At 37.4% G+C, this 14,401-nt stretch overlaps 1 protein-coding gene across 1 annotated transcript in view; it reads right to left on the bottom strand.

Annotated features, from left to right (window-relative positions):
* RIT2 (Ras like without CAAX 2) overlaps nt 1–5,917 on the bottom strand; it is a 273,324-nt gene extending 267,407 nt beyond the window's left edge. The window contains exon 1 of the mRNA XM_004579532.3: nt 5,645–5,917. Coding sequence (XP_004579589.2) covers nt 5,645–5,747 — 103 coding nt within the window. The 5' untranslated portion in view covers nt 5,748–5,917. The remainder of the gene's footprint in view (nt 1–5,644) is intronic.
* Nucleotides 5,918–14,401: the final 8,484 nt, after the last annotated feature.

Here is a 14,401-nt window from a genome sequence, read left to right as displayed (position 1 = left end):
TTCATGTATTTGAAATCAACAATATACATATAATTTTGGAAATACAAACATTGTTAAGCAACGTCATTGTCTAAATCACACTGTTAATCATTACTTGAATGATTAGACATCAGTTTACTTTTCCACCGAGTGTCATTTGGACCTTTTTATTTCTGACAGTGCTTCTGTGAATGATGGTCCACTGTATAATTTTGCTGTTGACACTCATGGGTGAGAAGAGAAGGCCCCTGAGGCTTAACACATTTTCACCCCCACGCCCCACTTTTTTAAAATTTTACATTCTGCCTTACAATCCATAGGATGAGGATAACACATGGTCATTATGTGACAATTCTTCCATTGTGTTAGGCCCAAAGTTCTTTCAAGGAGATAAAAGAGCCTCAGAAACATGAGTAGTGCATTCGGTTGTCTTCCTTGATTTAGCTTTTCAGATAAAGGTTCAGTTCTTTACCTGCTTATACCATTTCATTGTGATTGAAATAATTTGATGTGTACTGCTCTGTTTTTTACCACAAAATATTGTTATTACTTCCCTTTTATACAATACAGCTACACAAAACTGTGGATTTACAAAAGAGACAAATAGCAAAAGAATCTGAGGAGAGTACATTTCTTATTTTAAAAATGAATTTGCAGAGAATCCAAAATGGATGCGTTCTAATAAATTTTACATTCCCTAATACTTTCAATGTTTTTGCCTTATTTGTTTTGCTTTGTGTCACTATTCACAACTTTTCAACATGTTTTAAGCAACTCACAGGAAAGATTTTTCCAACTTATCCTAAAAGACACAAGGTTATAACAAATCCTTTCTTGAAAAAAAAAAAAAGTGCTCTCTGCTTCTTCTGACCATTATATATTCTGTTCTTGTGAAATTCCTTCTTAGATCTCCCCACTCTCTTTCCGGGTGTTCCTCTTTGAGACCTTGAAGAAGCCAACTCATCTTTTAATACACTACTTAATGCCTACTTTTCTGTGATTGTTTCTCAATTTTTTGTATCACAATTAACTACCACTTTTCTTGAGATTTTACCTCACATTGGAGACCTGATTTTCCACCATGAAATAGTGCAGTCTTAAAATGCAGGGATTCTATGTGATATCAGGTTTATGAAAAATACTCTATCACATCTCAATAATTTATACTGCATTTCTATGTGTTTCACACATGAATATATATATTCAAATAATTTATTTATTCGTACAACCTATATATATTAAGAAAACATTTCAACAAATTAAGTCCATGATTTGGGGCTTAGCATGGCAGCCTAGTAGCTAAAGTCCTCATCTTGCACGTGCCAGGATCACATATGGATGCCAGTTCTAATCCCGGCAGCCCCATTTCCCATCCAACTCCCTGCTTGTGGCCTGGGAAAGCATTCAAGCACAGCCCAAAGCCTTGGGACCCTGCACCTGCTTGGGAGACCTGGAAGAAGCTTCTGGCTCCTAGCTTTGGATCAGCTCAACTCCGGCCATTGTGGCCGCTTGGGGAGTGAAATCATTAGATGGAAGGATCTTCCTCTCCGTATATCTGACTTTCCAATAAAAAGAAATAAATCTTTAAAATAAAAAAATCCATGATTTGTTGTAGAAACAAGCAAAAGACATACAAGTCACATCTGATATTTAGATATATTTTGGTTTTCTCTTGGATGCAGAATGAGGTGGTGTTAGAAAATCTGTTCATGTCTAGCTTCACTTTCTTTCTTCCTACTCCTGGAGAAATTGTCCTACCAATTTTTTACATGTTAACCTTCTTCTCTATTTATTTCCATTTATTTTTATGCAAAGCAAGCTGATAAAGCAGAATATGTAAAACATATTTTTGGAGAGTAGACACTGTGATAGTTGGGAGGATCTACTGGATAAGATGAATCTGCTCAGGGACCACAGGTGTAAACACAGGAAAACATGGATGAACAGCTTATTGGTATCAAACCACAAAGCAGAGAAAGGCCAGAATTTACAACAGCTATAACGGCAGCTCCAGCCTCTTGAAAAACCTTAAACCCAAGTCATGATTAGTACTCCCCATTTCTGGAAGGGAATGGTGAAACAAAGAAAGATAAAATTAGACGTTCCTGGCTCCTGGCTTCAGATTAGCTCAGCTCTGGCCAGTGTGACCATTTGAGGTGTGAATAAGAGAACGGAAGTTCTCCCTTTCTCTTCCTCTCCCTCTGTAGCATCTGCCCGTTAGTACAAATAAGTAATCTCTTTAAAATTAATAAACAAATCATTTTAAAAGAAAAGTGTGAGGAACTGTTTTTGCTCCTCCCCAGGGTGTTAACTGTAATGGAAAGGAGTCAGACAGGACATCACAGACCTTAACATTATCCCTGTGACTGACCATGAAGTATTGCCTTGAACCCCAGCTTCTGTAACTATAACATGGAGACATCTGTTCAGACTGTGGCAAGGACTGAATGTAAGCATGATACATTTTTTTTTAGCAAATCCTGGTGTGTATAGAGGGGGTTCGTTTTTCCTCTTGATAGTAACTGGTATTCACCCATGTATAATACAAGGGAACTCCTAAGAGTTCAGGGAAAATATATTTAAAATACAAACTTGTTTTGTGAAAAAGTTTGAATTGGTGAATAATTTTTCATGATACGTTTTTAATAGATTTTCTGGGTCCCCATTTATTGTGCTGAAAAATCTTAACTGTTTATTTGTGATTAGAGATGTCTTGCATATATTACATTTATTCGCCTGCCAATTTCCAATTTTACAAAAATTTCTCCCCTAAAAATAGAATACCCTTTACAAGTTTTAAGTCACAAAAGTGTAGTCTAGTAAAATATGAATGAAAAAATCAGTTTCTCAGTAAACATAGAAATGCTCCATATTTTGTGCATTTAAAATTCACAAGAGTGGGCCTGGTTTAGTAGCCTAGTGGCTAAAGTCCTCGGCTTGCATATGCAGGCGTCTCATAGGGGTGCTGCTTCTAATCCCGGCAGCCCCACTTTCCATCCAGCTCCCAGCTTGTGCCCTGGGAAAGCAGTTGAGGACGGCCCAAAGCCTTGGGTCCCTGCAGTCACATGGGAGACCTGGAAGAAGCCCCTGGCTCCTGGCTTTGGATCATTTCAGTTTGGGCTGTTGCCGCTGCTTGGGGAGTAAATCATTGGACAGAGATCTTCCTCTCGTCTCTCCTCCTCTCTGCATACCCAACTTTCCAATAAAAATAAATCTTGGAGCAACAAACTGAGCTTTTAATCCATGTTTACACCTGACCTGATCTGTCTCCCAGAATTGTGAACAGGCGATAGATTCATGCATCTTCATTCGTTCTTTCGAACAGACCTCTCTTGGAAATCCCTCCACACAACCCACTGCAACTGATTTGTACAGTCCTTCATGTTTGTCCACGGATCCAGATATTAAGCAGCATGACTGAGTGGCATCTTACCAAAATATTTTAGTTCATTAGAAACCAAGTAGTGTCACCTTGAAGGTTAATACTGAGATCAGTGCCTGAATATTTACATATTGATAACACCAGATAAATCACAGGGAAAAGTTTCAGCAACAAGATGTGATTTTATTCGTGTGATTTTGAAGAGGCAACAGGAAAATATTTTCTAGTGTGGAATTACATGAATAATATTCTTCTTCAAAGAATAGCCAAATATGCCATTTGACACATCAGTACAACTGCGGTGTTTTTCTTACTTTATTTTTAACTTTCTGTGAGAATTTGCTGGCTTGCCTACATCCAGCCTCAAAGTCTTGCTCAGGTACTTGAACATGACCTGGCTTTTTTTCCTACAAATTGAAGGTGAGAGTGCCCAGAGCACTCTATTGCCCATTGTTATACATTTCCAAGCTCTATTATTTAAACAATGGCAATAATCCATGAGTACAACTAATTGATGGATGTAATAAGAAACAGTGTAACACACCTAACATATGACAGGGTCAGTGTGTTGCTAAGGAACATTCCTTCTCCACCTCACTTCTCTCCAAATTCCATGCCATGCCCACAGAACAAAATGAAAACTTCAGCACTTGTGACTCTATTCAAGCTCATGGCAAAACAAACAAACAAACAAACAAACAAACAAATACCAAGCCAGTAAAGAGATAGCATACATAAGGACACACACTGGGACTGTCACAAATTCTCTCTGATATCCAAACACTCCAACACTCTGGTGGCATTTTACATGACTTGGACTCCCACCTTTTTCTTTGATTTGTTTCTCTCCTCAGTCTACTTGTAATTTGCCTCTTTCTTCCTCACTGTGGGTGACAATATTTTTTGAAGCATAGCTTTCTTTTGTGTACATGGTTTTCTCTTTATCCTCCCTCCTTCTTTCTCCTGGTAAATTATCACTTATTTGAACTCCTTTATCAAACTGTTGCATATGTTTCTTAAAAGAAAATCTTTATTCATACAGAATCAGAACGCTTCTTGTTTCACACTTTTTTTTTTTTACCACTAAGAGAGATGACTAATTTTCCCCTCACATCCACATCTAATTTTTTCTTTTTATGATCATTCCTCCTGAGGTCAGAGTTGAAAGTGCTCAATTTTAGCTTTTTCCATTTTTCTGGCCAAAGTCCACTGAAGTCACACTCTGCTCATCTGAATTATTCACATTTCTTGTCAATTCTACACCCACTGTCAAATTCAGCTTTTCAAGTGGGTATGCCAAAAAATTTCATCTTTTACTCCAAATCGTTTTGTCAAGCACTAAAAACTTTTGGTTTGTGTTGATGATTTTAAATAAATAATACATATTTTTTCTGTTCTTCACTCTACTGATTTTATCACCAGTGAGATGTTTTTATAATTATATAAAAACCTTAATTTATCTGTTTTTTTCCAGTGAAATACAGAATCTCAAGTTATTCAGCACTTAATCATTCTGAAACACTGACACACATATGTCTGGATGGATGGATAGATAGATATTTAATTCTTTCTACTTGGCATTTTGAAGTCTGCAAAACATTCAACTACTGACAGCTTTCATTTATGTTATAGATAACAGCACCCGTGCTCATCTTAGTCACCTGTATTCCCACCACCTTGGCTAACGTATTTTGTGCTTTCTTCTGTATTCAGTTTAAACACAAAGTTTTGTCTGATCACCCGACAAGGGTCCTACAGCAAATACTGGTCCTTAAATCGCTGTCACTTCAAAAAACCAACTTTGCCAATGTCATACAAAACCCACATGTTAGTATCTCACATATCAGACAAGGACAATAAAATAGTAAGATATTCATCAATGAAAAAAAAAATCCTCACAATCTCACCAATATTCCATATTAAGTGCATTTGTTTGGATCTGTATGTTTAATGGAATACCTACAGCACTTTGAATATTTTTGAGACCAGGAGCACATTTTTCTTATCGCATGGCTATTTAATAAATATCACTATTAGAAGCAGACAGCAATCACCGTACAATCAAATAACATAATTTATCTTGTTAAAGTTCTGTACATTCTGACGAGCTGTTTCTACAATCTCCTGACTTATCAGTATCACTTTAAAAGCTCTTCTATTTACAAACAGCTGCCAGGCACAGTGTTTAACTGCCACTGCCCCTAACAACATCAGCATTATAATTCTTTTTTTTCCCACTCTATAGAGGTCCCTCCTTCCCCAGCATTTGCTGTTAAAACTTACCGCTTTTACCAACTCCCCCTGCGCCCAGCATTACCAGCTTGTACTCTCTGGACCCGCCTGATGCGCTGCCCGGAGAGCAGCTGGCTTCGCTTTCTACCTCCATCTTACCCGAGGGACAGGAAGAGGGAAAAAGCAAAAGTCACCCCTGTCAGGTGCTTGCTTGGATATTAAACAACTCTAAAACTGTGTCAAAGGAAGGGTTTAGAGCGAGGTAAGAACCATCAGTGCCCTGCTGGCTGCTGGTCCTCTGCTCCAGCGGGTCTCATAGCAACCACGTCAATTGCTTCCAATAAAATCCTGCCTTTTAAACCACCCCCTCCTGATCTTTCACTCCCTTGCGTCTCCCACTCGATCTCTCTCTCTTTCTCTCTCTCCATTCATTTTTTTTTCCTTTTCTCGTCTGATTCCTTCTCCATTTCCTTTCCCCACTCACAGTGTGTGTTCCTTGCACCTTCCTGCCCTCCCCGGCACAGCTGGGGTTGTTGGAGGCTCACTCCCATTGACAAGCTGGGTGCTACACAGGGTGAATCTCAAAGCAGTGAGACTGCGTGTGTCACGGCTGGCTTCTGTCTCCACCGCTTCAAGCCTGTTTTCCTGTCATCAGTATCATTTAACTGAGACTTTCTTCTGCTGATTTTCTCACTTTTTGTGACTGTCTTCCTGCATAATTCTCTTGGTGGGATAAAGAAGGGTACAGATCTAGAAGGAAAAAACCAGAACAAGCAAATGAAAGGGAAACAGTGCCTCAAGGCTCTGAAGGATGGGTTTTTAGTGTAGAAATAATACTGGGGCTCTCAGGAAAAATTCCAGCTCACTTCATAGTTTCAGGTCTAACATCAGGACAACAATTCTCTTTGTTTGCAGTAAATTATTAGAAAAATCCTGAAAACTTAAGGACTGGCTCAAGTATAAAAGAAATAATAAACTTTTTTTCTGACAACTGCGGTAACATAAATACTTGTAAAAGACATTTTTAGAAATTAACCATTTTTCATTTAAAGTCTTTTAAAGCTTTTAGCCTTTACTTTCGTCTGGACAGCTACTAAAAATAAAGAGGTCTTTGGATGTTTTTCATAATTCTTAATTGTCAGATCCTGTTATTTAGTCATAGCAATGATGTTTCTTATTTTTTTTTTTTCTATTTTCTAGTTCGAAAATTGGATCCAAATGAAAGGTAATCAGGTGTTTGGGGTATACAGATGTTTCTTTTCACCCATATGTTAAGCATTCCTGGGGAAGAGTATGGGGGGAGGGAGACTATATTTGATAAATTCCTTTTGTGTCTGGCGTGCATTCAGACACTGGACGGAGTGGACACTTCATATATTCCTGTGGATCATGGGAGAAGCTGCAGATTATCATAGAAAAGGGCAAAGCATCAGAACAAATGCTTTCTTTCAGTCTGTGACTTTTTAAATTGTTTTTTTAGTTTTTTAAACCTAAGAGATAATTTTTTTTTATTTTACATTATAGTGAAAGACTTAATGCGCCATAAAAAAAAGCACTCAACAAACAAAAAGCAAAAAGAGAAGGAGTGGAATTTTGAAATGTTCATGGAAAATAGCCTGTAATTTCTTCTAAGAAGCATTTTCAGTATTCTTTACCTTTTCACAGCAAATTCACTCAGTCATAAGTCTATGCATTATCTTTTCTAGGTAACAGTTAAATGCATAACCCTAGAAAATTTTTTTCTCTTAGTCACAGAATTGAATCTTCAGTCTATGTTTCCATCAAAATCCTGCCTGTATCTCAATATTTTGTGCCTGGACAGAAATCACCTGTATGTAAAGGCAGGCCTGATCTTCCCTACCTTGATGAAGCATCGCCAATGTCCAAGTCTTGGCTTTAGCTTCACCTCTTTTATATTTAATTTCTATGGCTTAAACTGTATCTTAACTTACCCAGCTGCAACAAGCTCCGTATGTTTTGCCCCTTTCTTAGCACACAGTTGATCCTATGCACTGATGTTACGCAGATGCACCTAACCTGTCAACCCAACTAATCCTATTTGTTAATAGGTGATTCATACTTCAGACATCTAATTCAAGCTAATAGCTTACAGTGGATCAAAAGGACACCATTATTTATTTTAGTCTATTCTTCCAATGCAGCCCTTACAATCCACAGAATAGAAAAAGAATATCCTCATCAAAATGAACTGCATACCTTCCCTGCAACAAAACCATTTTTTCCAGAAGTGACTCTAACATAGCTGTGTTATAATTATTTTTGAAGTGTTTAATTGAACCTTTCCTCCTCAATGGATTGACACATGTAAACAATAGCGTTTAATGTCAAGGCCTTTCTGGTTCCTGTTTGTTTTCGCTGCAGCGATTTTGACCTTGAGCAAATCGTATGCTTCTGTAGCCATGGGTCCTACCATCTGCTACTGTTTTCCATGTCAGCCAGTCTGCGTTGGTGGGGACGCACAGGAACTAGCAGGCCAGCTGTGTTCTTGTTGCTGATTTTTACTTCAATGTTGCTTAAGCAGTCTATGTGAAAATGCCCCTCACATTAAACAAGTGACTGGGTGCTGTGAATGAGTCTGTCCATATTCTTCCTATGAAAGTTCGGGGAGTTTTTTCCTATTTTCATAAAAGAGAAAACAGGAAGTCTAAAAAATATGTTCCTCATTACAAAACCCTTTTTGTTGACCTTTTCTATGAAATTCTAACATTCCAGTCTAATTCCTTCTCCAGAATTCCTGAGGACACAGAGCTTTCTGATCAATAATAAATGAATTTTCAATATCATAACGCTACTGGTTTTCAGTTTCAGTTAGTGAGTTTGCATGTTTTGAGGTTTAGCCAGTCCACCCAGTGTCTATACAGTGTCCATGTTTGTGTTGTGTGTGTGTGTGTGCACTGTGTTGTGGGGTTAAGATATCTTCAAGGTGTAATAGAATTCAAACCATAAATAACCAAAATTGTTTGTTGTTGGAAAAATTGTTAAATGATTGGAGTTTGCATTTGCTTCCTGTAATCTACCTTGGCAATGCTGTTTTTTTCTTTTTTTGATAGTATGCCATTTTTTTAATAAGTCATCTAGAGCCTTTGGACTTCCTGGCCAGGGTCCAAGTGCCATCTACATCATCTTTGTATGATTTTATGTACCTCTCCAGGTCTTTCTGGAGGACAAAAGGGAAACTAATTTTGCAAGTAGCTTCCTCAGGAAAAAAAATGTTTTAGCTGTTTTAACATGGATATCTTTGCTAATGCCTCTAAAAATGCTAAGACGTCAAGTCACTGTCATACACTTGTAGAGAAAAAGTTTTAGCCATGGGGAACTGGGGAATTTCTTTTTTTTTTTTTTCTCTCATTTTTTTAAATTTTATTTTAAGGAAGATAGTTTTTTCAAAAAGACTTATTTGAAAGGCAGGAGAGATATAGGAAAGAGGGAGGAGTGAGTGAGAGACAGAGAGAAATTTAACCTCCCAGTTCACTCTCCCAATGGCCACAACAGCTGGATATGAGTCAAGCCAAAGTCATGAGCCTAGATCTCCATTCAGGCCTCAAACATGGGTGCAGAGGTAATAACAGCACTTATATTTGAGCTAGACTCTGCTGTCTTGCCAGGCATATTATCAGGAAGCTGTATCAGAATGTAATGGTAGCTCCTTGAACTAGTAATGACATGGGATGCACATGTAGGGGCTTAACTTTCTATGCCACATACATCCCCAGGAATTCTTTTCTTAATTTTCTGTTGTTTGATGGCTATATTCAATCACAGCCTTGTTTGCAAAGCCACTTTATTCTATATCTATGTAGTTCTCACAGCAACTTATTTACATTTTACTGAAGTAAAAGAACCTGTTTTGTCCTTATCTTTAGGACTTAGCAAGGTCAAATTGCACAATCTCAATAATGTGAGTTTTGAATACTTTATTATCTTTGTCTGTTATTAATAATCCAGTATACAAAATAGGCAAGAACTTCACTGGGCATGGCAATGCACTTGGCTTTTGAAAGGCAGCTTTGGCAGGTACAAACAACAACTTAGTGCAAAAAAATGGATTTCTTGACAACAATTTCACTCAAGATACTTTTCTTGTATAAAAGTTAAAGAAATGTGCCTTTATTATCAGTTGGTTCAGGTTCAGGCAGCCCTTTGATTGTCTGGTATTGCCATCTTTGGGGAACAGTCCTATTTGATTTCTTAGATGGATCAGTGATGTGAAGAGTTAACATGTATGACTCCATTTGGTGTAGTGTGTTGGAATCCAGTGCTGGACCTTAGTCACATTCAATGGCCTCTCTTGAAGTTCATTTAGCAGCTTAGTATCTTCAGATACTAGTTGTCTGAGGCATTTTTGCTGTTGTTGTTGTTGAAGTAATAAGTTAATCACAGGAAGTGAATGATGGGATATTGCTATTAATAAAATTAATATCTTAAAGTATATTATTTACTATTTAGACTTGATTGAAAACATAAATCAGAGAGAAGAGGGAATTGTCAACTTAGCTGGTAGCTGCTGGATAAATCAATGTTTGGAACATACTTCCTTATCATGAAGAGTGAAAACCCAGCATCAGCACAGTAGATAGCATAACTCCCATTCCCAATCTTCCAGCCCCAATCTCCCAACCCCAGCCACTCACCCATCATCCCTAGGCATTCACCTGCAGGCACCAATCCCATGGGGCCTGCGCTCACTGCCTCCCAGTCCCGCCCCCACACCTTGCAGGCTCACCTGAATGGCATAAAGGCCCCCAGGTGCTGCTCCATCTCTGTCTTCTGCCGTCTCCCATTCCTTATGTCCCCCCTAACCCTCGCAGCAGATCTCCCACTCCATCCCGTTCCTGCCCCGCTGGAATAAACGTCTGGTGTTTTTGGCTCACGGTAAAGAACCAGGTTGTGGGAATTAGCTGCACGTAATAATAAGGTAAAATCAGAACTCGGTGGAACCTCCTAAGATACCTCATTGGGTCGGGTGTTTTCTGCTCACGGTAAAGAACCAGGCTGTGGGAATTAGCTGTGTGTAATATCATAATAATATCGTAACAACTAGAACTCTAACTTTTTAAAATAACTAACAATAACAGCTCAGGCAAAGACAAAAGAAAAAATCTGGACCATTAATGGCAAAGGAGACGAGGAAAGAACTAATTTGGTTAATAGGGGCAGAATTCAATACGTAAAATATAGACTTCCAGCTCATACTGATGAACCCATAAGCACGTGCAGGAAAACTCAAACTATGTGGGGATGTTTTTGTATTGTAAAACTATTTTATTTTCATCTGAAGTATTAAATTTCAAATGACTGATAAAATGAATTTTTTGAAAAAGTACGTTTACTGTTTATTTTGAAAGATTTCACAGGGAGAGAATTAGAGAGGGTAGGTCTTCCATCCTCTGGTTCACTCCCTAAATTGCCACAATAGCCAGAGCTAAGCTGATTCAAAGCTGGGAACCAGAAATTTCTTCCCTGTCTCCCACATGGGTGCAGGTTTCCAGAGACTTGGGTCATCCTCCACTGTCTTCTTAGGCCATAAGCAGGGAGCTCTGTAAGAAGTGGAGCACCCGGGACATGAACAGATGCGCATATTGGATGTTCTTCATGTGATCTACATCATTCATTTAATTATGCAAAACAATTCATACGTTTAACATGGATTAACTTGTTGAATCCAAAATACATTCATTCCACAGTTAGGTTAGGCTTTTGGAAAAATAAAGATAAGTACAGAATGGCCCATGAATTCCATTAAAAAACTTTATTTATTTTCATTTTATTTGAAATTATTAGAGACAGACAGATGTTGCATTCACTGGTTAATCCCTTAAATGTTTAAAACAACCAAGGTTGGGCCAGACTAACGGCAGGAGCCTGAACTCCATCTGAATCTCCCAGCGGGTGCTAGGGTCCGTGTACTAGAACCATGGTTTGCCACCTGCCAGGGAGGACAATAGAAGGAAGCTGGAGTGTAAGTGGAGGAACCAAGCATCAAACCCAAGTATTTTTGTGGATTTCTCAAGCAAGGTCTTAATTTTGGTGTAAATGGCCTGCTCCTGAGTGCATGGGAGAAAGCTCTCTGCACAAATTGAGTAGATGAATGAACAATGTATGAAAGTGTTGCTGGGGAAGGAGGCCCTGACACCAAGTAGGAAGACAAGGATGAATCAAGGAAATGGAGTGCTTTGGGATAAGAATTCAAGTAGGTCTTCAAACAGAGATTATCAGAAGCAGCTATTGAGATGTAGAGAACAAGGTATATTTGGTAAATTGTAAGTTGATAACGTGATTGATACATTAGCACATAGAAACATGAATCTGAAAATCACATAGATACATCACAGAGTTGTGAATTTGTATTTTGCTTTTTTTTTAGCCTTTAATTTTGATGTTTAAACTTTTCCTTAAGCAAGGCACAGTGCTGACCTGTAAGAGAATTGACTAACATAGATTGTTAATTGGAGAAAAATCAAAGACTTATTCAGGGATTGTTTCTCCAGTGAAGCCTTTCAGCATTTTCAAATTACCATTATTTGGAGCTAACAAATTTCTATAATATTCTTCAGTATCGTAGTCACCATTTGACCTTCAGCATTCCACAAATTAGTAAGATGTAACCCAACTGAAAGGAGTCCCTGTTTCTCTTACCTTTGTTTCTCTCAGTCTGTGCCCAGATCGTGATATGTTGTAAATGAACAATAAAAGAAAAGGTCAAGAATATCTTCCAGGAACATATACTGGACAGTAGAATTTTATATGGTTTATTTTACTTGCAGTCCACTTTCCTACATAAATATGATTTTTACTAAGTGAAAACTACTGTAGGAAAAATACTAGTGTGAATACTTTTAAAAACAAGGAAAAGGGACATTTGGAGTAGCAGCTACAATGAAGAATCCCACTTCTCACATAGCAGGGCCTCAGTGTGGTACCCAGCTCTGTGTATCAGTTCCAGCTTCCTGACCATGCCAAAAGGTGACATCTCAAAATTATGTAGTGATAGCAATTTTCTATCTGATGTTGTTGAATGATTGTCCCATAATTCCTGGAGATTTAGACTTATTCTGAAGGTCATATGTGAATACAGGGATGTTTTAAAGCAGCTATGTATCATGAGAAACTCAAGATGTAATGTAAAGTGCATTACAAAGAGAATAAAATTGGAGGCCAATAAAATGGTGGCGAGTACAGTTGGCCATCCAGCACATAGAAGTTGGCAATCTGAATTAAATGAGCATTAAAGGAGCATGACTGAGTTACTGGAAAAATAAGTTATTAAATATTATGTGATAGACTATTGGGTAAAAAAATTGCCAGTTGTTGGTTCATGGTCAGTGCATGGAAATAACAAAGGGACAGCAATCAAAGATGGCTGAGATATTTTGTTTGGATTGTTGGTTCCGGTAAATATGCAATGATATTAGTATTTAGGACATAATGTTGAGAAAAATGACCAGTTATATTGGGGAGGCACATATCTAGTTGAATTTGTAAAGAAAACAGTTTTAAAGTTAAGATTTGGAGCATAAAGGATGGATTGTAACTCACAGACATAGGTTACCAATTAGAAAAGCATTAGCTTCTTAATGTAAGTGCAAACACAGTAAGAAGTAAGATTTTCTGTGGTACACTTGTTATAGTTAGGAGAGAACGAAGGACGCTCTTACGCATGCCCTGTGATTGCCTGAGGTGATATTGACTGAACTCTCTGTACAAGGCAATTTGGCGATATTTAAAAAAATTTTTAGATAAATGTTATGCATTACTTCTTCACAATAATCTTTTTGAGATTTATAAATTTATTGTAAATATAATCAAGATGAAACATCCAGAGGTCCAGAAAAGTCTCTGGAAGAATAGAATCCAATCATTAAAAATGTCATTTGTTAGCTTGTAATCAAAGTTACCTGATGCTTCAGTTCATGTAAGAACAGATTAGAAAGAATATCATCCAATTGGAAATTAAAAGTTCATGGTAAATATAATGCAATCTTGGAAGAAAGTGGGAATAGACATCAGGTAGCAAAAAATGAGAAGTAGAAGTTGAGGAGTGAAAAACAGGCATGCTTACTATTCTTTTTGAAAATTGGTGGTGTCAAAAAATTTTAAAAATAGAAATAAAAAAATTGTTGGTGTCAGAAAAGTGTGAGATAATATTACATATTGCCCTTTTTGAGGAGCTGACTCAAAATGTTGCAGAATCAGTTAGAAGTATTTTTTAGAATATAGTGGGCATAATGCTTCCATGAAGAAATAGCTATTATAATTATATGCATTTTTAAAATAGTTGCCAAAATCATATAATTGGGAAGCAAGGATTACTAGGGCTTTAACATGAATTTTTACAAGGAATAGTTAATACCTACCTATTCTTTAACTAGGTACATAGAGAGATAAATTTATTTCCTACTCTTGTGTGTTTTTATAAACTATTTTATCACAAATCTATGATAGATCTTAACTTGAGTGTGTCACCTTTATTACTTGGCTTTGTTTTCAACTGAAAACTTTCTCTTTTTATAACATGTTGTAAATTTTTCCTCATTTAGCTCCAGACAATCATTCTTGTCTTATTATCTTTTGTGGCTGTAACGGATTTGCTTTGCTTATTTTGTTACCTTGCTGATATTTATAGATCATGTCATAGGAAGCCTACCTTGGAGACCTCTCTTTTGTGGACTACATAAATTTTATGCCTTATGTCTGAACTCATATGTCTTGTTCTCTAATCCAGGGATATATTTTTTGACCTTCTGGTATTTTTTTTCCTCAACTCACCTTTACAGCTTCTCAGTGATG

This window comes from Ochotona princeps, chromosome 18, assembly GCF_030435755.1.
Source record: "Ochotona princeps isolate mOchPri1 chromosome 18, mOchPri1.hap1, whole genome shotgun sequence".
NCBI lineage: Eukaryota > Metazoa > Chordata > Mammalia > Lagomorpha > Ochotonidae > Ochotona > Ochotona princeps.
The sequence above is the reverse complement of the archived record's forward strand: the minus strand, read 5'-3'. Positions and strand labels throughout refer to the sequence as shown.